Source organism: Rutidosis leptorrhynchoides, chromosome 6, assembly GCF_046630445.1.
Source record: "Rutidosis leptorrhynchoides isolate AG116_Rl617_1_P2 chromosome 6, CSIRO_AGI_Rlap_v1, whole genome shotgun sequence".
Lineage (NCBI taxonomy): Eukaryota > Viridiplantae > Streptophyta > Magnoliopsida > Asterales > Asteraceae > Rutidosis > Rutidosis leptorrhynchoides.
This window is the reverse complement of record NC_092338.1, coordinates 439,316,555-439,344,429: the sequence shown is the minus strand read 5'-3', so window position 1 is coordinate 439,344,429 and position 27,875 is coordinate 439,316,555. Positions and strand designations below refer to the sequence as shown.

General features: G+C 33.8%; 1 protein-coding gene across 1 annotated transcript; it reads right to left on the bottom strand.

The window, feature by feature from the left end:
• Positions 1 to 513: 513 nt before the first annotated feature.
• On the bottom strand, positions 514 to 5,226 carry LOC139851460 (G-type lectin S-receptor-like serine/threonine-protein kinase At4g03230). Its single transcript, XM_071840504.1, has 7 exons — positions 3,936 to 5,226; positions 2,434 to 2,598; positions 2,034 to 2,233; positions 1,700 to 1,910; positions 1,386 to 1,623; positions 1,020 to 1,164; positions 514 to 942 (listed from the first exon to the last, which is right to left on the bottom strand). The coding sequence occupies exons 1-7, from the start codon at positions 5,194 to 5,196 to the stop codon at positions 625 to 627; spliced, it is 2,538 nt and encodes an 845-aa protein (XP_071696605.1). The 5' UTR covers positions 5,197 to 5,226; the 3' UTR covers positions 514 to 624.
• Between the last annotated feature and the right edge of the window lie 22,649 nt (positions 5,227 to 27,875).

Genomic DNA, 27,875 nt, shown 5'->3' with positions numbered 1-27,875 from the left:
ATAAAAACATCAAACTGAAATTATTCTCAAAACAAAATCAGTTAAACACATTTGCTACGACTAATATACGGTGGTGTGGAGCTAAGTAAACCGGATGTTTACATCTTAACATTGTTTGTATTCAAAAGAATTGTTACATCACTTCTTTAATGATTGATCAATCTTAGTTATTAACAAAATTTGGAAAGATAAATCAAACTATATGCATTGATAGGTTAACCGAACCCGACCCAATCCAACCAGCTTCTTACAGATTTACCTGTTCTGGGTTTGGCCTGTTTGGCATGTTACCCAACCCGTCTGAACAGCCCACTTAGCCCATTGTGCCACCTATACATTTATCACAAGAAATCTGTTAGGTGTTTGTTAAAATAGATTCACATACATTAACAAATCCACACAATTTATCAGGCCTGATAATCAATTTTAGCTATTACACACTTTATTCACACAAATTCATCTTAAAGTTTTCCAAACATTTACACATCACCGTTGTATGTTTTCGACCTAAAATTTGTATGACAACTTCAGGTTTAAGTTGAAAAAAGGGGTATGCAAAAGGTAACTTTAAATGTATATGTTTGATAAAAATGATAAAGTAACAAAGACAATTAATCTCCATACTTATCGTCCTTGTATTACGGAGATTGTAACATCAACTTGGGTTTGTGTTAACTGTTGATGTGAAGAAGATGAATTATTTTCATAACATGAAGGTAGTTTTCTTACTAAAAACGCCGGTTGCTTTGGTTCTGGAAGCGTAGCAATATCACTTGTGAGCATCGTTACAACGGTGGACATTGTAGGACGATCATCAGGATCTTCTTGCACACATAAAAGACCGACGATGATGCATTTCAACACTTCATCGGGATCGCAACTTTCTTTTAAAACCGGTTCCATTAGATCTAACGGTCTCTCTTCTTTATACAATTGCCAAGCCTGAAATTACTCGAAATTAGATGATTCACAATTAAAAAAAAAAATGAAGAATGAGGTTAATAAAATATTGGACTCACATAATTGAGAAGACTTATGGCTTGTTCACATTGAAAGTGTTTCTTTTTCCCACTTACAATTTCAAGAATAACTATTCCAAAACTATAAACATCAGATTTAACTGAGAATAATCCCTCTAACGCGTATTCAGGAGCCATATAACCGCTGCATCAAGTCAGATAACACGATGAAATTACAAAAATGCAAGAAAAATATGTATGTTTTATTAGAACAGCAAACACACACCCTATTAGCCACGACATGACTCGAACCTACAACCTGGTTAATGAGTTCCCTTGATACCGCTAGGCCAAAAGCCCTTTTGGTAAGAAAAATATCTTTGTTTGGTTAGCTGAAAATTTTGTTACTATGCTAATTAAACTTACTATGTTCCGATAATTCTCTTGGTATTAGATTCATCTTCTTTGCCATTAACGATCTTAGCTAACCCAAAGTCTGAAATTTTTGGATTCATATCTTCATCTAATAAGACATTACTTGTCTTTAAATCTCTATGGATGATTCTTAATCTTGAATCTTGATGAAGGTATATGAGTCCTCTACAAATTCCCAAAATTATTTCAAACCTCTTTGGCCAGTTGAGTAATGCACTTTGCGTCCCATCTGCAAATATTTTATTCAAAAACATTAATATTTCAAACCTCGTTTTACCAAAGAGATCGAAGGAAGAAAGATTTACCAAATATGAAGGCGTCTAAGCTATTGTTGGGCATATATTCGTATATTAGCATCTTTTCGTTTCCCTTCATGCAATATCCTAAAAGCCTTACGAGATTTCGATGTTGAAGTCGAGCAATCAAAGTAACCTCATTTTTAAACTCTTCTAAACCCTGCCCAGAATTGATCGATAGCCTCTTCACTGCAACTTCAAGCCCTCCAGGAAACTTACCCTACGGTAATAAAAATTTACAACTTTCAAAAAATTTACAGAGCCCATTTTTTACTGGTTGTACAACTTTTAAAAAAAGTTACCAACAATGATATAGGTTGTTGTAACTAGTTGTAATTCTGACCTTGTAAACGGGTCCAAAACCACCTTCTCCAAGCTTATTTTCTTCTGAGAAGCCATCAGTTGACTCGGATATTTTATCAAAGTCAAAGAAAGGTATACCTATGCTTTGTGAATCGTCATTCGTATTAAATGGATCCAACAAGTCTTGAATTTGCCTGACACTTTCATTAAACTGATGGACAGATTCACTTTCAATGTTTCCTAAAATAAAAAGGAAATCACACGTGGATGAAGATGTTATAACTTATATAAGTCATATATACAAATTTACAACACCACAATAAACAACATTACTTGATAAGTCATCGTTTGCAGTTAAGCATATTTTTTTACGATAAGATGGAAAGTACACAGTCAAAGTGTTCGATAATTCAGATTCGTAGGGATCAATATTTGGGTACCTTTTGCTTTCTTGATATTGTTATGCCTCTTGTAAAAAATGAAACCAATGCAGCAGCATAAGAGTAAGACTCCAGGAATTACAATTGCAGAAAGAATGATGATTTGACGTGATACTGGCATCGACCGTTTTGCTTTTAAAGTAACATTTTGAGGGTTTTTAAATCCTGAAAGGAATTGTATATGAACCAGTTTAGACATTTGAAAGAGCATATCAATATAGCATACATGTTATCACTCAATAAACAAAATGATATCGAATTGAAGCTAATTATTTTATGTAGAAAAAGACTACAAATTTAGAAAATCAATTATTTCTAACTCTTCTTCTGATACAACAATAATAAGGTTTAGTGATATAAGTAAAACAAGAATCAAGTATAATCATATCTTAATTAGTCGACAAACACAAACTAAGTACAGTTATTCGATGGGCATATAAAATAGATCTGTGATCAATTGCTTTCCAGGACATCTTAGTTTTATTTTTTATTTTTTTTTATTTTTTAAATGGCAACTCACACACCCAATACGAATTAATCTACAAATATGCCCACGATGGGGCTTGAACCCCAAATCTCTTTGGTTACTCCTCGAATACAGCTAGGCTAGAAGCACTTTGGTCTGAACACTTTTAATGTGTCAGCCGATAACAGGGCATATATAAATATGTACTATGTATCATGACCTGATGGCTGCTGTTGATAGTCTATGAGATAGACTTTTAACAAAATTGACATAATTAAAGTAACTTGCACCGAATCCCAAATTATGATAAAGTGATCACGAGTATGGTTACGAAATCATACCATTTGCAAAAAGTATTAAAAAAAATGTTTTTCCAGTATAATATTTATCCAACCATGTCTATATTCACAGTATTTTCGATTCAAGTAAAAACCAGTTGTACATGGACATTTTGGGTTGGTTTAAATGCACGAATTGAAGTCCAACAACCAAATCAAACACAGTACTGTATGATTCAAAGTATGTTAACTCATCATTTTCTGTAATATCTAGTTACCAAATCAAATTTTAGCAACTAGTTAATTTATAAAGTTCACTCTGCAAAAAATAACAGAGATATTCTCAAGGTTGCAAAACTCGTTATTCGGGGAGTACTCGATCCGGACTTTAAATGGAGTAATAAGCAATTCGAGATTAATCATGAATTAATCGGATTGGAACTTTAATTATACTGTGTAAATATAGAAGAAAACCATAAACTTTAACATAATTATCTAGAAATATGAACATAATTGTTCTTTTGTTCAAAAACTCTAAAAATTATCGTTTAAATTCATATTAAAATGCTCACATATTTTGACTTTAACCGATGTTGACCGATTAATTAGACAGAATTTCGAAAATCGGTTCGACCTGTTCTTAAAAAAAAGGAATCGGGTTTTTTTTTTTTTACAATAATGGATATTCTTCATATTGACGCATTCATACATACATGTTAGAAATAAAAAATAAATAAAAAATTGAAGGAAATGTGCACCTATTGAAATTGGGTTCCGAATGGACAATATATGACCACTAACTCCATCACCAATTTGTATATCAACAAGTTGTGAACCCGAACTCCAAATCCAGCACCCTTGTTTACCTCCAGGGACACCGGCTAGAACCAACTCTTGGTTCCCTACACCATTATACGAATAAGCTTGACAACAATCAAGACCTAAACACTTTTCTTTACATTCTGGTTCACTTTTCGACTCCAAAAATGTCTGAAAAGTTACATCAATCTTCATAATCTCCATCTTCAAAAAATTAGTGTCATTACCATTGCAAATAGTGGAAGTCCTTTTGCATACTTTTTCATTTGTCACGATATCCGGAATAAGTTCAAAACCAGGCAAACAATTGCATAACGAATCGTTTGTATCTGTTTTGCTTATGTTGCAACTACTATTCGGTCCACAAGCATTGTATTTGCTACAGTGATCTTTTGGTTCGGACCAATTTAGTACCCATTTTTTAAAAGTTAAATCCCAATAAAAAAATTGAATTTCTCCCGTATCACTCATGACTAGCCTCGAGTAAGTCAAGGGTCTTGAAGAGTTTGTCTTCGAAAGCAAGTGAAGGGCGTCGAGTGGCATTTTTGTAGGGTTTTTGTTGCTTTCTAGCCCGAACCCACTTTTCCAATGAAGTTTTTTCCCGGCAAAAATGGTGTAATTATTGTATCCGAACACGGTGTCTTTCGAGAATACGTAGACTCCAGTTCCGGGGTCGTGTTGACTTTTCCATGACGTTAGTTTCATTGTCTTTTCCATGTACATTCCTGGAAGAAAAGTGTCGGTAGGCATTTCAAAACTAGACCATACTTGTTTCCCTGATCCGCCTTGTAGGATCAGGTTCCCAGTATCTAGCAGCTTCAGGGTCTGTAAACCAGACCCTGAAGCTGATGGTAAACCAGTGGTGAAATATTTTTTAGATTTGTCTTTCACCACAAAATTACCATCAGCTTCAATGGTAACAATAGCGGAATTTGATGTGATGGGATTATCTCGATTAGCTACCCACACGATTGTATTCGGATCATCATAATACCATATTCCAAGATACCTTTGGTTACTAGTTTGGGTACCGAAAAATCCCATTTGAAAGATTTTCGAGGGAGAAATGAGTGTGTCATGGTTCGAGTCTTTAATAGACTCGTTCGTAGTGAAGTTTTGTTGTGATGCGTGACATATAGTAGATGATATGAACAAGAAGAGTAAGAAGAAGATGAAAATGGTTATGTCTGAAGTCGTCATCTGAAAGTGTTAGAGATTATTATTATTGAAAAAGATAAAAGACATGAATATGTTGGTTTTTCGGACATGTCCATGTGTGTGGATGTGAATGAATGATGTATATTACAATTAGCCAATGGCCCAATGCAATGATCGAAAAGCAACACCACTGAAAAAGACGAAACAATGAAGTATAAAAATCTTCCTTTAAGGTTTTAATTATTCATGCCAAGTTGCCAACTATTATACTCATTATTTTATTTTTATATTACATTACATTGAAAAATAAACACAAATATAAAAAAAAGTTATGAAAATATTTGAAACAAACACTTGTCAATTCTGCTAAGAACAATATAGACTTTAACTAGAAAAATGAGCCTGCGCGATGTCGCGGGGCCTTTGGGTTGCGTATTCATAGTTAACGGAGCGTGTTATAGGTGTGTATATGTATTGGATATAGTCCGAGGTATTGAGCGTTTTTTTAAGTGTCTGTTTCGCATATAGTTAGTCTCGTTGTGTTCGTAAGATTTTTTTTGAGTTGAACGGTGGGCTCGTAAAAATTTAACTCGCACCGAGCGAGAAGATAGAGCCCGCTAAAAATTTGGGTGGAGTTAGTTTTTTTTATTTTAATAAAATTGTATATTTACACTTTTTACCCACTTTTTACCACCGAGAAAATGTAAATTTGAGGGGTCGTTGTGTAAATTGAGGTAAAGATGAGGGGCCGAATGCAGTGTGAACGCAAACGCAAAACTACATCCCAAATACATTGAAACTACAAAAAGTTTGGTGGCTATTAGTATATACTAGAAAAAATTTGACCGCGTGTTGCTGCGGTTGTATTCGGCGCGCGGTCGAATTTGGATATACCTTGTTTGGTACCTAATATATCTAATAGGTTCGGTTGTTTGTTGGACGTGTATGTATATGTATGTAATTTAGCCCGAAATATTTAATTTTTTTAACGATATCCGTTTCACGTATAGTTAGTTGCGTTGTGTTCGTAAAATTAATTCGAGTTGAAAGGTGGTCTCGGAAAAATTTAACTCGCACTGAGTGTGAATATAGGGTAACGATGTCCGTTTCGCATATAGTTAGTCCCGTTGGGTTCGTGAGATTTTTTCGAGTTGAACGGTGGCCTTGGAAAAATTTAACTCGCACCGAGTGAGAATATGAGGCCCGTTATAAAGTTGGGTGGAGTAAGTTTTTTTTATTTTAATAAAATTATATATTTAAATTTTTTACCCCTGAAAAAGTGTAAAGTTGAGGGGGCGGCGTGTAATTTGTGCGAAACTTTAGGGGCTCTTTGTAGTGTGAACGCAAACTCAAAGCGACACCGCGGTATAACTGAAGCGACAAAAATCCCGTGGCATTTAGAGTGTGTAGGGGTAATAATATGTAATATAATAATTATAATTATAATAATTTATAATTTATTTATTATCTATACTATGTAAAGTATGGGTCCTCTGTAAAGTATAATCAAAACAAATGTAAATATAATATAAGATATATATATTTAATAGAAGTAGTACTACTCCGTATTATTTTTATCTATTTTTACATTGTCTAAATTTCCTGTCAAATAAATTTTACATTAATCTACTAAACACACTACTCCATAACTTAATATATACTAATGATTTGAAAGTTATATACAAACAAAAAAGAATGCAGAGATCCACGTTCAGAGCATGTGGTCTAGAGTTGATCCTTATAGAATAACACAAATTACAGACAAAAAGTTTGGAGTATGAGTTTTTATACACCCATAACAAAGTATCTAGTAATATAAAATATACAGAGTAATATATAATATAAAAATAATAATATGTATAATATGTAATATACATAATAAGTATAATAATTATACTAATAATAATAATAATTAACAAATAATATAACAAAATATACAATAGGGATAGACAAGCAAAACAGAAAATATATATGTGAAAGGGGTTGTTTTGTCATTTCATCATTTCATGCATATGTGTAGATAGACATTTCATTGGCTACTTCCAAAAAAATTGACAAAAAATAAAATAAAAGAGCGGATAAGGCTACTAATATCGGTGCGCGGTTTTGGAGCTCTTTTGTCAAGACACAAATACTAGTAAGCTCCCTTAGCTCCTTTGCCAAGACCAGGATGCTAAAGGAGAATGTGGGGCATTTTGTAGAACGGAGCATATTACTTTTCGTGTTTGTAGTATACGGATGAATTGTTATACATTGTATTACTTAATTAATTTAGGCGTCTTCATTTGATGCGTGTTCATTTGATGGTAAATGAGAAAGAATTGATGGGGGTGACGTCAATGTGGCAGAATGTTAATGTGAAAACATCCGTCATGAATAAGAGTACTCGAAGTATAAGAATAGTAATCAAAGTATTTTTTATTTTTTTTCGGCGAAAAAACAGAAAACTTCATAAAAACATGGAAACTTCCACAAAAATTGAAGCCCAAAAAACATACAACCAAAGTCAACCGAGCTTAAAACAAAACTACAAACCAACCAAGCTCGAACCTAAACAAAAGATCTAAACAACAAAAAAGAAAAAATGAACACGATACAAAAGACAAGGAAGATCGAGATATAGAGGGTGACCAATCAAACGTAGGACGGATGATTAGCAACCATCTAAACGCCGAAAACATTAAGCGTCTTTTATGAATTCACCGAACTTTTCCTTCTCGGCCCCTTGCACCCGACGTCTTCTTCTCGAACCCCTCCCTTGAGTCGTATTTGGGGGAGCCACATGTGATGAGGATGGATTGACATCTACACTCTCGGACTTGGCAACCATATTGTTCATCATAGTTACAAAGGCGGCGAGTGGTTCATCGGATCTCGAAACATCAACAGAATTAACCAAATCAGTGGGCTTCAACAAAGAGATGTCGTTAGGTTTACCGAACTTGGAAGCAACCGTTTCAAAGTCAACTGGTGTGAATCAAAGTATCACACAACAACAACAACAATACCCAATTCCACTAGAGTGGAGTGTGAATCAAAGTATGAATTTTAAAATATACAGATAATATATATACATTGATGCCTTTAAGTTTACAATTTTATTTTACATACCACATATATTTGACAAAAAGTATGGGTTTTGACATCGTGTTCGAACCCTGTTAATGACATTTAACCGTTGTTAAAGAAAATAAAGGTGTATTTCTTAAATAATGAAGTATTATTTACGTCTTTTTTTCTTCAAAATACACAAGTATTAACTTTAATTATTATTATTTTCGAGTTTTTTGAATTATTTCATGTAAAATGAGCAAAATTTAAATTGAAATTTAGAAAAAATTACGCCGTTGGTACCTATGGTTTTTTACATTTTCATGATAAAACCTAAACTTTATTTTTTGCATCGTTGTTACCTAGGTTTTATTAGATTTTCGTGGTTAGTACCCAAACTAAACTTCAGTCAACATTTAACCCTTAACCCCTCACATGTGTCACACATGTGAGGGTAATTTCGTCCATTTAACTTATTTATTCCATATAATTTGAGTTTGTTCATGAATGAGAAAAGTAACTGCTAAAACTGATTGTGATGAACATCAACCATGAATATTGATGAAATCACGAGTTGAATCAAATTAATGCTCGAAATTAGTTCATGAGACATCAATTAACATCTCTGTGATGAAATCATTTGCCAAAACACCTTCAAATTAACAGAATGATCAATGAACAGTCGCTAAATTTCAACATGAACTTGAAACTTGATTTTTCGAATTCATTGTTTTAAGGCAACAATCTCTTCATGAAACCTGTTCCAATTCGTGATCCAAACGCTTGCTGATCAGTTTCAGAAGCTGAAATCAACTAGATCTTTCGAATTTGATCTTTGATTTTTTTTTTATGAACTTTGACTATGAAATTGATGATCAAATCAACGAATTACGACCTGAAAATTAGGATATATGCTCACGATATGAATCTTAACAACACTACAATTTTAATTTTCGCTGAATCGTTCTAGATTGTCCCATGCACCTGTTGCGTTTGCAATAACACACACAAAATGACATAAACTTGCTTGCCGTTTTCTGGGATTATCATCAACTAATAAATAAGATTACAAAATAACAAGAAAATCAAAAAATCTGCCAATGAGCACAAACATCGCCCAGTAGCACAAAAATAGGAAATAATAATTCAAACAAACGATAAATTAGCAACTAATTAACAACGCACGACTTGCAACTTTATTTCACGATGATCTCCTTTTGTTGTTGTTATGAGATGATAGAAATCCTACAGTTAAAACGTTGCTCAAGAAGATTATTATGTAAGCTTTAACCTCCTTTGATTTTATTAATTGTTTTGTTATGGAATTGTTTAATTATTTATTTTAGTGTTTATGTTGCATATTACCCAATTTGAAGATAGAGTTCTTGAGTTACAAGGTCTCTTGGCTTTATTTATTGAGCCAACACCAAACGTCGATTAAGTGGCGTCTTGATTGCCGCTTAGAGCCTAAATTGATTTTCAAGCAGGCTTTTAAACTCATAAAAATTTGATTCTACCATTTTCATGGCGTCTCAATTTTTATGTATTTATTTATTTATTTATTTATTATTTTATTTTTTATTTATTTTTTTTTTATATATAAAAAGGCCGGAGGTCCACTCGGAAGCAATCTCTTTATCCGCTGAATAAAGAGAGGGATGACTTTCTCTACTTTTCTGGGTGGAGAAATGACTTGTTTTTATTCTCGGATAAAGGAAGAATTGTCTACATCTCACCTCTCTCATACACCACTCAAGTGGTATTGGGTACTGTTGTTGTTGTTGTTGTGAGTTCTTGAGTTACTATTTAGCTGAAATGACAAAATTACCCTCACATGTATGGCACATGTGAGGGGTTAAGGGTTAAATGTTGACTGAAGTTTGGTTTGGGTACTAACCCGAAAGTCTAACAAAACCTAGGTACCAACAACGCAAAAAATAAAGTTTAGATTTTGTCATGAAAATGTAAACAAACCACATGTACCAACGGTGTAATTTTTTCTTAAATTTAAGTAGTCTACCACAAAACCATTTTTAAATGTGAGTGGTTTAGAAATAAATGTTATAATAATAATAATAATATAGATATGGATAGTCAATTTTGGTGTATACATATAGTCAATTTTGGTACACAAAGTATGTATTTTTATATTGAGATTTTAGGCTATAAATACTCATGAATGCAAGCATTAAACTTGCACCATTTCTCACACTTACAAAGTGTTTCTTTCTTTCTCTCCATTATCATCTTTGTTCTTACACTTCATTATTAGTATTCTAAATCAAGAATCAAATCACTAAAGGTAGTTATAAGCCTACTGAATTATAACATCAAGAATCAAACCACTAAAGGTAGTTATAAGCCTACTGAATTATAACACGTTATCAGCACGATAATCTTAATACTAAATATGGTTGGCTCTGCCACCAAAATGATATATGGTCGGTTATACCACCAAAATGATATATGGTCGGTTATACCACCAAAATGATATATGGTCGGTTATACCACCAGAATGATATAGGTCGGTTATACCACCTGAAAAAATATATGGTCGACACTGTCGCCAAATTTTCATTTATGTTTACTAATATTTATATTTTTGTTATATAACATTTATTTATGATTGCTTACACATGGTCGACACTGTCACCTACTTATCATTTATGTTATATTAAATTTATGTTTAATGTTTATATACTTATGAATATAAATTGACTAATTTATCATGATGTTTGTTTTAATTTTTGATAATAGAAAATGTCGAATCTGGAAAAGCTTAAATTTACTCCTTTAGAATCAACTGGAAACAACTACATGCCATGGGTTATAAAAGTAAAAATGCATCTTAAATCAATGGGCATTCTTGAAACCATAAATGAAAACAACACTTGTTCTGAAAAAGAACAAGCTACGGCATGTTGCTTTATTCATCAACATATTGATGAATGCTTACAAAATAATTATGTGACTGTAGAAGATCCCCATGTTTTATGGGAAGGTCTCAAAAGCAGATTCAATAATCAAAGAGAAATTTTACTTCCAGCTGCAATGGAACAATGGAGAACATTAAGGTTCCAAGACTTTAAGAAAGTAAATGAATACAGCTCAGCTCTGTATAATACATGTTCACAACTTAAATTCTGTGGACATGAAATTAGTGATGCAGACATGATGGAGAAAACTTTCTCCACAATGAATGCTGCAAACATCACAGTGCAAAGAAATTTGAGAATGCTAAAGTTCAAAACATATCCTGAACTTAATTCATATCTCTTAGTTGCAGAGCAAAATGATGAGCTATTAATGAAAAATCAGCAATCCCGTCCTACTGGTACACTTGCAATCCCTGAAGCAAATACTGCAAATAATTATAAACAGGGACAAGGACGCGGGCAAGGTCGTGGTTATAATAACCATCACCATCATCATGCCAAAAGCCATAACTATGGTAGAAACCATCCTTATGGTAATGGTAATGGGCGTGAACGTGGTCGTGGTCGTGGCCGTGGTGGTCAAAGAAATAGTAATCCACGAAAATATAAATATCAACCACAAAACAAGCCCATTAAACAAGATGTTGAAGAAAATTCTTCTAAAAATTCTGAAGAATCTTGCTACAGATGTGGTAGAATGGGCCACTGGGCTAATACTTGCCGAACATCTAAACATCTTGTTAAGATGTATCAGGATTCGCTGAAAGGTAAAGAAAAGGAAGTAAATTTTGTGGATAATATTGATCCAACAGTCACTGAGAAACCATCTGATTTATATGAAGATTTCTTGAATGTTTAAGTTGTGTGTCTTTTGAAAAATAAACGATTTAATATCGTCTGTCTTTGTCATTATGTTTGCTAAATGTTTCAGTACTATCTATTTGCGTTTAAAATATTGTGTAATATTAATGTACTCACTATTTATTTCTTATATATGAAGTTCAATATGAATTTTGCTGGAATACAACATCAATCAAGTGGTGGAGATCTCTGTATAGCAGACAGTGGAACTACACACACTATACTTAAATCCGAGAAATATTTTATTGATCTAAAACCAACGGAAGGAACTATACATACAATATCAGGACCTGCTAACTTGATAAAAGGGATAGGAAAGGCAAATTTCATACTACCAAATGGTACAAAATTTTTAATAAATGATGCCTTATTTTCTCCCAAGTCAAGCAGAAATTTATTGAGTTTCTCCGACATATACCTTAACGGGTATGATTATCAGTCAGTGACAACAGAAAATGAGAAATATTTAAGTATCACTGACAAGAGTCATGTGGTTGAAAAACTGCCAAGACTTAGTTCTGGATTACATTATACACATATAAATGTACCAGAAATACATATGGTAGTTAACGAAAAATATATTGATCCTGGTGTATTCAGTTTATGGCATAACAGATTAGGCCATCCAGGATCAACAATGATGAAAAGGATTATTGAATGTACTCATGGACATCCACTAAAGGATAGAAAAATCCATCATGATACAATGGTTCCATGTACATCTTGCTCTCTTGGAAAATTGATAACTAGACCCTCACCACTTAAGGTTGAGAAAGAATCACCAATGTTTCTTGAAAGAATTCAAGGTGATATATGTGGACCAATTCATCCACCATGTGGACCATTTAGATATTTCATGGTTCTAATAGACGCATCTAGCAGATGGTCTCATGTTTGTCTGTTATCAAGCCGTAATGTGGCATTTGCAAAATTTCTTGCCCAAATTATTAAATTGAGAGCTCATTTTCCTGATTACACCATTAAAAGGGTGAGACTTGATAATGCTGGTGAATTTACATCTCAAGCATTTAATGACTATTGCATGTCTATAGGAATTGTTGTTGAACATTCTGTTGCTCATGTGCATACACAAAATGGTTTAGCCGAGTCATTGATTAAACGTTTACAGTTAATCGCTAGACCATTGATAATGAGAACAAAACTCCCTGTATCTATATGGGGTCATGCAATTTTACATGCTGCTGCATTGATTCGCATCAGACCAAGTGCAAGTCATAAATATTCCCCCCTACAACTTGCTTTTGGTCAAGAGCCAAATATTTCCCATCTTAGAACATTTGGTTGTGCAGTGTATGTTCCAATTGCGACACCACAACGTACAAAAATGGGTCCTCAAAGGAGGTTGGGAATATATGTTGGATATGAAACATCTTCAATATTAAGGTATATTGAACCTATGACAGGTGACGTTTTTACAGCACGTTTTGCTGATTGTCATTTTAATGAAACATTGTTCCCTAGATTAGGGGGAGAAATGAAAAATAAAGAAAATGATGTTTCATGGTGTGAACCTCAATTAAAGTATCTTGATCCTCGCACAAAAGAATGCGAGACAGAAGTTCAAAAGATAATGCATATACAAGAACTTGCAAATCAATTGCCTGATGCATTTACAGATACAAAAACGGTGACAAAATCATATATACCAGCAGTAAATACTCCAGCTCGAATTGAAATTCCAAAAGCTGGCAATAACGTCACTCATGAATCTTTGCCACGTCAGAAACGTGGAAGACCAATCGGTTCAAAGGATAAAAATCCTCGAAAAAGAAAATCAGCTGATAATGAAGTAAAAGAAAGTGTTCAAGAAGAACCACAAATTAGTACTCCTACTGCAGAGGAGATTGATGATGTCAATACAGAAATTGCAATCAATTATGCATATTCAAAAATATTATGGAACCGAAATGAAATGAAAAATCTTGATGAGAAATTTTCATTTAATGTTGCATATGACATCATGAATAATGATGATGATCCAGAACCAACATCTATGGTTGAATGTCAAAATAGACATGATTGGGCTCAATGGAAAGAAGCAATACGAGCTGAATTAGAATCACTCAATAAAAGAAAAGTTTTCGGATCCATCATTCTCACTCCTAAAGATGTGAAACCTGTAGGATACAGATGGATTTTTGTCCGAAAAAGAAATGAGAAAAATGAAGTTACAAGGTATAAAGCTAGACTTGTAGCTCAAGGTTTTTCTCAAAGACCGGGAATTGATTATGAAGAAACTTATTCTCCTGTTATGGATGCAATTACTTTTAGGTACTTAATCAGTCTGGCAGTTTCTAAAAATTTAGAAATGCATCTCATGGATGTTGTGACTGCTTATCTATATGGATCACTTGATAGTGATATATATATGAAGATACCTGAAGGATTTAAGGTACCAGAAGCATCAAATGCAAAACCCAAAGAAATGTATTCGATTAAATTACAAAGATCTTTATATGGGTTAAAACAATCGGGACGTATGTGGTATAACCGATTAAGTGATTACTTGATAAGCAAAGGGTATACAAATAATCTTACTTGCCCTTGTGTTTTCATTAAGAAAACAACATCCGGATATGTGATCATAGCTGTTTATGTTGATGATCTTAACATCATAGGTACAAATAAAGAGATCCATGAAGCCATTCAACTTCTAAAGAAAGAATTTGAAATGAAAGATCTCGGAAAAACCAAGTATTGCCTTGGTTTACAAATTGAGCATATGCCTAATGGTTTACTTGTACATCAAACAACATATACTAAAAAGATTTTGAAACGTTTCAATATGGACAAGGCAAAACCATTAAGTACTCCTATGGTTGTTAGATCACTCAATGTTGAAGCTGATCCATTTCGTCCATGTGAAGATCAAGAAGACATTCTTGGACCAGAAGTACCATATCTTAGTGCAATTGGAGCTCTTATGTATCTTACAAATTGTACAAGACCTGACATTTCTTTTGCAGTTAATTTGTTGGCAAGGTTCAGCTCTGCTCCTACCAAAAGACACTGGAATGGGATCAAACACATATTTCGATACCTTCGAGGAACTACTGATTTAGGATTATTTTATTCTAACGAATCAAAACAAGATTTGGTTGGTTATGCAGATGCAGGTTATTTATCTGATCCACATAAAGCTAAATCTCAAACTGGATATGTATTCCTAAATGGAGGTACTGCAATATCATGGCGTTCTCAAAAACAAACACTTGTTGCTACATCGTCAAATCATGCCGAAGTGATTGCATTACATGAAGCTACTCGAGAATGTTTTTGGTTGAGATCAATGACACAACTCATTACTGATTCTTGTGGACTAGAACGCGATAAAAGTCCAACAACTATCTATGAAGATAATGCAGCTTGCATAGCACAGATGAAAGAAGGGTATATCAAAAGTGACCGAACAAAACACATACCACCTAGATTCTTCTCATACACTCAAAATCTCATTAAGGACAACCAGATTGAAATGAGATATGTGCAATCTAGCAAAAACTCTGCTGATCTTTTCACGAAAGCACTTCCAACTGCTATTTTCAGAACACACGTTCATAACATTGGCATGAGACATGTTCAAAAGATGTAACAGCTGAAGCGATGTCTACTTGAGGGGGAGTCAACTCCATGCTGCACTCTTTTTCCCTTAGCTAAAGTTTTTTCCCACTGGGTTTTCTTTAGCAAGGTTTTTAACGAGGCAGTAATTTATAGTTGATCTTCAACAAAATAAAATTGCTATCCAAGGGGGAGTGTTATAATAATAATAATAATATAGATATGGATAGTCAATTTTGGTGTATACATATAGTCAATTTTGGTACACAAAGTATGTATTTTTATATTGAGATTTTAGGCTATAAATACTCATGAATGCAAGCATTAAACTTGCACCATTTCTCACACTTACAAAGTGTTTCTTTCTTTCTCTCCATTATCATCTTTGTTCTTACACTTCATTATTAGTATTCTAAATCAAGAATCAAATCACTAAAGGTAGTTATAAGCCTACTGAATTATAACATCAAGAATCAAACCACTAAAGGTAGTTATAAGCCTACTGAATTATAACAAATACTCCGTAATATTTAAATAAAGTTAATTTACATGTTTGTAATGTAAATTTCATACATGATCCTTTTAGTTTTATCAATTTATAAAATGTAGTACTTATTTTATTTCACTTCACTTTGCAATTTGCTAAATTATCATTTTTAAAATACGAAGCATATCAACAGTTTATTAATGGGAGGTGATCCGTACACCACCTCTATTTTGCCATACACCACTAAATAAATTTTTTGGATATTTTTAGTCTTCCTTTTGTTCACCATCAACTCCCCTTAACTTCTCAAAAGAAAGGTAAAACTGTCTAAATAATTGTTTTGTTGGTGTATGGCAAAAACAAACAAGGTGGTGTAATGTTACCACCACCCCATAACCGTTATCCACCATACACTCCATTATCTCCGGCCACCACATTCTACATTTCAAACACACCACATACAAACCCAAACATCACACATTCCATAAGTACAATTAAAGTGAAGGTTTACAATTTTACCTCCAAAATCGATCAGCAGTCGCACGAATTGGCAATCAGTCGGAAAATCTGGTCAGGCATCACAACTTCCGGCCATTAGCACGGCGAGAATTCGCACAGGTCTACCAGTGTTTCGAAGAATTAGTGATTTTCATGGACACAAAGATAACGGTGACGGTGGTGACGATCTTCGGCCTTCATCAAAGTTAGCGAGTTTCCATTTTTCTGGCAAACTCGTTTTCGACCGGCCCCTCTGATTTCGTTTTGTATTCTTTCAATCTCGTTCGCTTTCATTCGATTTAGTGATGCAAGTTCTAGGGTTTCATTTTGGTAGTGTAGTGGTAGTAATTTTTTTATCTTATTTATTGTATATGTTATATGTTATATTTTATTTTTGCCAAAATCAGAAATTAAATTAAATTATGCCACTAGACTGCCAATACCAGCCATCTATAATACGGAGTGGAGTACAAATTGATTCAAGCATCGTCTTTGACTAGATCCGTTAATTTATTTTAAACTATTGAACTTCACTTTAACAAACATTTAGATTTAGATGGTTCTAGTGAAGGTCTAGTGACCGGAGATACCAAATGTGACGGATAATAGATGACGTAAAATGGTTCTACACCTCTTCGATTAGATTTATTGTTCACGTTATTTATTTTTTTACAAAAATAACGTTAACTCATATAGAAACGAAAACGTTTTGTAAAAGAAAGCGTTTCGAACCAAAAGATACAACGCGAGATTATAAAGGCTCGAAACTAGAAAGCATACACAACATACTAAAACTATCTATCTACGAGCCTCTAACTTAAAAAGGGAAACCGATAAAACAACAAACGAACATCTACACAAAATCTAAGAATCGAAACTAGGGAGAAAGTACTAAAGAAACAACCAAACAGTGGCGATTCTAGAATGAAAACCGAATGGGGTCCTAATTTTTTTTTTTCAAAACTAATTATAATTTGAGGGTACTTTAGTGGTTGTTTACCTTTAAATAACCATAAATTTTAAAAATATAAGGAGTCATATGGTTAAATTTAGCGGTGTCCTATACAATTTTAATAGTAGATTGTCTAAAAAAAAAAATTAATTTAATGGGGTCATGAGACCCCACTCCACCAAGGGTGGAGTCGCCACTACAACCAAAACACATTAATTGACAACTTTCTTCATCTTACCGCCAATTGTCTCCCGGTCAATTCTTTTGCGTTTCGATTTTGACAATCTTATAAGTCAAAACATTTGAAGATTCGTCCACAACTGTAATTGCCTCGGAAGGAGCAATGATACCATGATCCTTCAAATCTTGGAAGAAACCTTTCTCCACTGGTTTGCACCCCGACTTTAATCTCGCGATCGAAGCACTCTCCACTTTCCCCGACTTGATCATTAATAAACATTCGTTGCACCGGATTGCCGAAATCAATATCATTAACATTGTCGTGTAAATAAAACGATCCCGAGACAGTGTCATCCTTTTTCTTCCTTTATGGATAACTTTTTCTTATATTTACGTGTACGGTTAATTAATCTAGCGGAGTTTGATTAACAATGAAATATTATGTCATCCATCTCAATTTAGTTATCTGATATTTCGTTTTGAGTTATCTTAAATTAACTATAAACTGATAATAAGACCTTCATTAACGATGAACGGGAGCGTGCTCCCCCCAATTTGGACCAACACGCGTCATAATGGTGACGTGCTCACACAAAAAAGTGTGGCGTGCGTGCTCCAATCACGGGGATAAAATGTGAAGTGCTGAATTTTAATTGGTTGAATTTGTTTTTTATTTTATTTTTATCCACCATTTCATTCAACTTCCAATCATATTTTAACACGTCATTCAACACGTCACTCATTATTTACCAGTTTACAAGCACGCATGTCAAACACCTCACCTTTACCAATCAACACGTCCATTTTATCGCCATGTTTAAAGATGATTTTAGAAGATAGAGTCTATCTTTATCTTTAATATAAAAATGTGAGACGATAAAAAGGGTAAAAAGTAAGGGCCTGTTTACCTTTTTTTTTTCCATTAAGACACATGGATAAAGATGGCAGTATGAATATTGAATGACTATATGTAGTAATCAGTGTATGGATAAACCTGTTTAGTTATTGTGCTGAATAAATAGTCTGAATGATAAAAATGACAATTTTACCCTTATGTATTATTTACCCCAAATCAATTATAAAGCATATTTCTTCACAAATACGTAGTATAAGATTAGTAAATGACGTATACTTCATAAATAATAAAGCACAGTAGATATTTAATTCAATTCAAAATTAGGTTCCACTTTACATATCCAAAAAATAAGATACAGTTGCATTACTTTTTTTTCTAAAAGGCAAGGAGCAATTTTTTTTTAACATAAAAGGATAATTACAAGGACTTGCAAACCATGCATAGAGATCATGCATAGTGATCATGTAAACGAACTAGACAAAATTACATCAGAAGGGAAAGGATGGACCAATTTATGGTATCTAGCCAGCGGCAGACACGAAGAGGTGAAGTCTGAGATGTGACAACAAGAGGGCTTTAGTCATAATCATCGTATACATTTGGGTTTGAGAGCCATTGATTCCATTCGATCTTGACCTTCTTTGAACACGGAGATATCCATAGGAAACTTTTAACTTGGATTTCATTTACCGCCTCCGGTCCATTCCACTCTTTGTTTTCGAGTTACAATTCCTCTATATCATATACCCGGTGAGGCGGTGACCTACTCTAACAATATAAATATCTCTAAATCAGTTTAAATGAAATCCCCAATATTGCCTTGAAATAACAAGTACGGAGTACATTACTAATCTTGTTCTACCACTAGATTTATCTTTTAAATGTTTGTGGTGGATATCCAAAATAGCAGGGTATACTCGCATATGAAATTAAACTTGAAACCTAAAATTAAAACCCAAAAATTGCAGATATGAAATCAAACACGAAGTCAAACATGAAATCAAACCTACTAATGAAATCAAACATCAATCAAACCTCCTAATGAAATCAAACATCAAGGTGGGTGTTATAAATACGTATATAGATAGAATCATACTCCTAAAATTAAAACCTAAAAATCCCTTACCTGTGAATGAAACGACGATGTGGGAAAGAAGAGGTGAAGGTGAAGCACCTGGAGGAGTCGTAACTGATATCAAACCCTATCTTCAACGTATTTCTTGAGAAAAAGTTTGGGATGTTATTGAAATGATAATGGTCAGGGATAATGTGGGAAAGAAATTGGACATATGGGGACAACATAGCTTTAATGGGTGTCCGAAACATCCATTGGTCCAGCTGTAGATTAATAATAAGTCCTAAGTTGTCACGACCCGGAAAATTTCGACTAATTTTAAATCAAACACTCGATACAATATTGTATTTTTGACACGATAAGCAAAGTCTGTATAGTTGAGTCTCAAAAATTTTGAACTGTTTGATATATTCATTTAACTTCGACTATTCCCGACGGTTCACGAACCTTTAATTGTAAATAGATATGTCTGTGTATATATATATATTTATATATATTAATCTGAAATATTATATATTGTTCTTATTAAATGTAATTATGATACTATGATAATTATTATTTAAAAACATGTCTATATATAAATAGTGTATATTAAATATAATTAATTTTGAGCTTAAATGGTAAATATCTGTAACTTTCGGATGACGTTTAATTATTTTTAAAATAGGTCTAATATATATATATATATGAAGTTTAAAAATAAAAGTTGTTCCAAAATTTGATTAAAAAGATAATAGTTTTGATAAATATTTTTTTTACTTTTTCAGACTAAGTTTTAGTACTCCGTACATATAAATTGGAACAGAAAATAAATAATTTTCGAATCTTTTTTATCAGGTTTCAAACAGGTAATGAGTGAAATAATTTAATATGCTTAATCTAAAAATTCGGGATTTTTAGGAGCACTTTTATACGTTAACTGTTTAGCAATGGTCACGATATTGCATTCCGGGGTAAACTGTCGGTAGAAATAAACAATAATTCAGGCTGCTGTACTGTATATGGCACGTTTCATTCTATATGTTAATTTTAATATTATTATTATATTGATTATATCACTGTCTCTTGTTTTCTTTTCCTTACATCACTCCCATATGACTAATATATTTATATTTATACATATATAATATATGCAAATGAAGACTACTAACTTCATCTCTATATATATGTACACGGATGATAACCTACATATACACCTACACCCATCACTTTATCATTTTCTTCTTTCCTTGTGAACTATCATCTTCACTCATCAAGAACCCAACACCGAGAACACCACCTCCGGCCACCACTACTTTGAACCACCAAACCGCCACCATGAACAACCCATTTGTTCGAAATCACAATTCTTACATTTTTCATGTTTCTTTTTCTTCTTGTCGAGTTCACAACCATGATCAACCTCAACACCTTCACCCCCTTCAAACACCAATTCCTACGGTTATGTTTTAATCACCAACCATCACCACCATCGGCCCCCATACATCACCATCACTCGATCAATTTACTGCTACACTATTGTTTTGTATATATATATATATATATATATATATATATATATATATATATATATATATATATATATATATATATATATATATATTTTACGATCAACAACTCAAACCAAAACCACTTAAGAGTTGCTGCAACTTCCGCTATACTGCTGCTATAAATCACGTTTATGTTTCTGTTCAAACCACCATTAAACACCTCGCAATACAACCACCCATACCTGCAATAAAACTCCAACAAACCCGTTACTATTTCTTCGTCCTATTGCTGTTATACGTGTGTCCTTCTGTTTTAATCAAACTCAAAACGAAACTATGATTGAAACTGCTACTGCTATTCATACGATATTGTTGCTGCACTCTTCTCTTTCTATTTTTATTCGAACTTGATCACCAAATCTATTCGAAACAAACCACTGCTCTTCTGTTCTACTATTATAGCGAAGATGATGATAACTGCGTATACTTCCACAGCCGTTCCAATATTTCTGTTACATAAACATTAACCCTTTTAACGAAAACACATTTTGGATTAACCCTACTATTTATCTTCGACAACTGTTACAGGCTTTACAGATATTTTTTTTTTTTATTTTGTTACTGGATCATTAAACCTATATTTGAATTGGGCCGAGGACTTAAAATCGACTTTTGGGCCGGAACAAGCCTAGTCCGTTTAAAGAAGAATGGGAAAACAGAATAATACGGGTTAATAGGTTTAATACATGAATAAAAATAGAAAAGCAGCGGGTAGTGCAATGGTTTGGGTTTGTGTTGGATTAACGTGACGTCGCGAGTTCAATCCCAAGGAGTGACATTTTTTTTTAGAAGCTTGTTTTGAAGGTAGTCAATTTCTATTAATTATTATCATTATTATTATTATTATTATTATTATTATTATTATTATTATTATTATTATTATTATTATTATTATTATTATTATTATTATTATTATTAATGCTAAAGTAAACATTATATCTAAAATTATTACTATCATTAGAATTAATATCAGTTTTATCATTTTTATTGTTATTAAACATAGTTTTATTATTATTATTATTATTATTATTATTATTATTATTATTATTATTATTATTATTATTATTATTATCACTATTTTTATTACTAGTATTATCATTATTATTAAGTATCATTCTTTATTATCATTAATATTAATAGTATTAATATCATTACTTTAGTAATACTAAAATCCTTATTTTATCAAACAGATGAAATTTATATAAAAATATATTTATTACGTACCTATACAAAAGTTTCATACTTTTATATATATATATATATATTTTTTCAAAATGATACTTTTAATATAAAAAAAAATTTAATTAGTATTACATAAATATATTATACATTATAGATAGTAATATGATTATATATATATATATATAAATATTAATCTTAATACATTATATAATATTTCTAAACATTAAAATAATAATTATAGTAATTAACATATAAATTATTAATATAACAAATATATTATAATATTAATACATGAACTTGTTGAATATTATTATGTGTTTTAATATATATAAGTGATATAGGTTCGTGAATCCGAGGCCAACCTTATACTTGTTCAATGATGTTATATGTATTTTTACTACAAAATGCAGTATGGTGAGTTTCATTTGCTCCCTTTTTAATTGCTTTTGCAATATATATTTTTGGGCATAGAATACATGCGCTACTTTTATAAATGTTTACAAAATAGACACAAGTACTTAAAAATATATTCTACGTTGAGTTGTACCACTGACATTTTTCCCTGTAACTTGGTAACTACTATTTACATGGGTATTGTAAACGCGAATCCTGTTGATAGATCTATCGGGCCTGACAACCCCAACCGGACTGGACGACCAGTATTCAACGGTTGCACAGTACTTCGTTTTGTGGACTACACTTGGTACGGTGTAGTGAGATTTCATAATAAAGGGAATATGCGACATTGATTAAATGTTAAGTATGGTTACCAAGTGCTCAACCACTTAGAATGCTTTACATACACTTGCGAGTGTATTATGTTTATGATTATGAAATCTTGTGGTCTATTAATATATTGAAATGATTGTTATGATAAACCTATGAACTCACCAACCTTTTGGTTGACACTTTAAAGCATGTTTATTCTCAGGTAAGAAATAAGTCTTCCGCTGTGCATTTGCTCATTTTAAGGACATTACTTGGAGTCGATCATCGCCATGGGACCAAATGTTGATGACTTCGTCCAGATGGATAAGGACGGGTCGTTACAGGTGGTATCAGAGCGGTGGTCTTAGCGAAACAGGTCTTGCATTAATGTGTCTAACTGATAGTCGTTTAGATGCATTAGTGAGCCTGGACTTCGACCGTGACTGCATGTCAAAAGTTTTGCTTATCATTTTTGTCGGAAATTGCCTGCTTATCAATATTAGTCTAGACACATCTTACTGCATTGACTGCATGATTAGTGTATAGACAAAACTCATATCTTAGCGTATCTGCTAAATCATATCTTAGCATATCTATTACGATAGACTTTGTCTGATACCTTCCGTAAATTTCTCCGTAACTTAGGGGAATCTGGTACTATATATATCTATGCATATGATGCATTGAGAATACCATCCAACTATCAATTGCTGTCACTAAACTCTTCATACCAAAAATCTTTTCTGTGATCGCGTACGATGGCCTCTACGAATCGACCAAGTTCTTCTGACTCCGAAGATAGCGTGACGGGAGCGCACCAACCGATCAACTACCGTGATTTCTTTAGAAAGTGGGGATGGGTTCGCGAAATACTTACCCTATGGAGAAATGAAGAAGGTACTCCATATCACGAGCCGAACTTACCACCTAACGTCGGAGTGCTCGACCCGCTCACCGGCGAACCTGTTCGCAACACCGTTTATACCCTTTTTGCAAGAATTTTTCGTCTTGAGGCTACCATTAACGGAACTAGAGAAGATATCCGACCTCTACCTCTGATGTGTAAAATCGCGTCTATAAATTTATAATGGGAAATACCGGTTAAAAGGATTACTACACACTAACGGGCAGTGTACCCGATCGTGCAATAGTATTAAGTTGGTAAATCCAAGATCGTTCCAAGGACAGTTTAGACGTGAAAATTAAGATTGTAACTAATGAAACAAAACTAAGTTAATCTAGAAAATGGAAATTACGAGATAATTTGTTTTGTTGGCTATTTAACGATTAGCCAAATCAGGATAGATTCAATTAAAAACAAGAAATAACAATATTTTTGGTGTTTTCAGTTTAAGCTTTAAAGCAAACAAAAGAAATAAATAAAGATAGTTGTAAACAATTAGAGAAACGAATGCCTGTCTAGACCTTTTTCACCTAGTATTGGATGCATTTAAATTAAGCCCTAGTTATTATCTAACTTATGCGAATTATCTAGTCGGTTCACCTGGAATTCCCCAGCGCAAACACTTCAATCAAGATTACACGACACGGAATTCCCCGTAGCCTAAGACCTCCTAATTGTGACTAAACAGCTCAACTGATATGAAGACTTAAATCACAATCACACCAACTCTCGTTGCGAGTAATTCACCCCTATCTCGTCTAGCCTTTTGAATTCAATTTACCCTCGTCTCCGAGTAGGCAAACAATCAATTAAGACAAACCAATTATAAATTAATGCACTAAATTAATGAACTCTCATCCTATCAAACAAGTACACAATCAATTGAATCGAAAAGTCTAGCTTCAACAAGAATGGTTCTTAGTTCAAACATCAAATCATCATAAATCAAACAATAAACTGATAAGTAGCATCCAATACATAGGTTTATAAGTCTAAACAAGCATTAAATACTTAGCCAATAACCATGGCAACAATAGAAATCAAAGTAATAAATAATAGAGAAAACATCTTTGGATAATTAAGAATCAACCTAACACGATGAATCTTGAAGAATGGTTGGATCGATCCTTGAAATCGTAATGATTGGAGCGTTATAAGAACCTTGGAATTCCCCAAAAGTTGCAGAAAATCGCACCTCAAAACTCCCAAAATCGGCTGCCAAAAGATAACCCTTGAAAATAAAATCTGCAACCTTTTATACCTGAAAAATAGCTGGGCGGCCGCTTTTGCGCGGTGCGCAAAAATCTGCGCGGCGCGCTTTTCACTAAACAAGACTGGTGCCCGAAATCTTGAAATCCCTGATCTGGTTTTGCACTGTTTGCGCGGTGCGCAACCATCTGCGCGGTGCGCACTTTCGTAGTCAGCAATTCTTCCTCCTTTTGACTTAGAACTTGATAAAATCATAACCAAAATCATCCCTTATCATATGAACTGCTGTAAACGCTCAATAATACCATAAAACTCTTAATTTATCACTTCTCGGCTCTCAAATAATAATCTTCCAAAAACTCATGAATAATAGCTAAAAACCGTATCCGAAGGACCAAAAATGAAGGATATTGCCCTGATAAATATATGAAAGACGGGCAATATCAAATCACCCCACACTAGAGTCTTGCTTGTCCTCAAGCAAAGTCGACTCGAAAATAATCTTCAACTCAATAATAACGTCATCATAAGCGTGAGAAGAACCAACGAACATGAACCAAAAAGACAACTAGCGTGGGCACGGTTTAACAAAATCATAACAACAACGTGACTTCCACTTGTAATCCCAAAATCTGATAATGTCTTCAAATATGTGAAACAAGGGATACAAATGGAAGTCATGAGCCGAGAAGGTGAAACCAACGAACCAAAGAACCGTACGGGCTACCCCGCGATTGGTCAAGCCAATGCCTCCCACAGTACCTAACATCGCGAGATGTCGGTAGAAAATAATGTGCTTAGGAGGATACACATTACGTCCGGATATCATCGATGGTTATGAGGTAACCGTCTAATCCGTTAAGTCAACCATAAAGATTGAGGTTCATCAGGCTTAAAAGCTGATATCTTACCTTTCCGGAGGTTATCCACTGGGAATCTGATCAATCACTGACATTTTGTGTATCATGGTGCGCTTCCCATTAAGCTAGCAAATCTCCCTCATTGAGATAAGCTTCGACTACCAGTTTCCCTGTTTGATGTTGAGGCCTGGTAGATTTCCAGTCGATTTTAGCAATGACTTTTCAAGACTTTTCGTCACCCTACAACTGGTCTGGACTACAACTTCTGAAACAAATCAGCAAGTGTGTCGTTCGGGAGACTTGACTCCCTTAAGGATGGAATGGATACATCCTGTATGGTCATAAAAGGTGGTCGAGCGCATACATTGTCCTTGTTAGGAGAAACAATGAAGACCGCCCTATAAAGTTTTCGATCTAGCGTATGGCCCGGCTTCGACCACACGATCCAATCACCGTTCATACGGTTGACACCCGTTTTTGTACAAGTGACCTACGTATGAACTGAATGTTCATGTAGGATTTCACATTCAAAATAATGAACGTGTTTTGAAAGTTCAAGACTTTCTCCTCTAACAGTACCTCATCGTGAAATGATGGGTAATGAAATGGCACGCTTAAGAGGTATACGAACCAAGTAGGACGATCGGAAGACTTTACTTCCTTATGAGTGGATCTGAATCACTCGGAAGTGCCAATCTGTTTCAATTGACACCGGTTTTGAAAAATCCCGAAAACCTTCGGGTTCCATAGCTTTTGGCTATGGGTTGTGTTGTCTAAGCAAACACAAGCACGTAGCTATTGCTCCTAAAAAGGACAGCACTGGTGAAGCTCAAGGCTCCTCTTCCCACAGTATCACACCATTAGATGATGTAATAATAAAATGATATAGTTTCAGAAGTATGCTATACCAAGTAACCAAAAAGTTTTTGATCTGGCACGTGATTCGGTCACAATCACGCTATGCAATCACCGCTCTCTCACGGTTTACACCCGTTTTGGTACAGGTGACCTACTATTTAGTTCCCCGAACTAGTAGGATTTCATGTTCAATGGTAATGAACATGTGGAACCACTTTGGCTTCTTTAAACATAATGAAATAAATACCAAGCCAACTCTTAAACAAAGGTTTTGGTCGAATTTTTAACTACTTTTATATATTTTTTTTTCCTTTTTAACTAACTAATTTTTCAATTTTTTTTTTATTTTACCCTAAATTTTTCAATTTTTTTTTTTTTTTACGACCAAAACCCCGTGAAACGTTAAATCTTTTAGATGTCAAAACCAAAATAATGATGATTCTATTAATAACCAACCCAAGAGATTTTACATCCCCCACCCCACACTTGAGATCAAGTAATGTCCCCATCACTTGAGATCAAAAATGGATTAAAATCAAAAGGGTAAGAAAAATAAAAACTTATCGAGCATAACCACAGATCGTGGAATGACAGTGACAGATGGCGCTGAACTGACTGCCAGCATAAGAACATCGTCCATTCCCGATCCTCACACCAATATCATCACTCAAGTAGTTTTGCTGAACTTAATGCCAGACTTGAAAAACCGTTTCACCAACACACCTAACAAAAAGAAAAACACACCAAATACATAAATGGGCAAGGTGGTACCACCCGGTACCGAAACGCCTTGCCCCAAATAGGTCTCAAAGTACATCATACGAAAAATAAAAATAGTCTAGTACAACCAAATCGAAATAGTCTAAAACAAATACAAATAAGATCTACGGGCACGCAGGCCCTCATCACTGAAACCCATCATACGGCCAGCTGCCGTATGGGTACTGCTGCTCATATCTGCGCTGTGCATCCTGC

Coding starts and splice junctions, on each gene's coding strand:
- LOC139851460 (XM_071840504.1), bottom strand. CDS start 5,196: ATGACGACTTCAGACATAACCATTTTCATCTTCTTCTTACTCTTCTTG. Junction 2,234..2,433: donor CAATATCAAGAAAGCAAAAG/GTACCCAAATAT, acceptor TTTTTATTTTAG/GAAACATTGAAAGTGAATCT. Junction 1,624..1,699: donor CTTAGACGCCTTCATATTTG/GTAAATCTTTCT, acceptor AAATATTTGCAG/ATGGGACGCAAAGTGCATTA.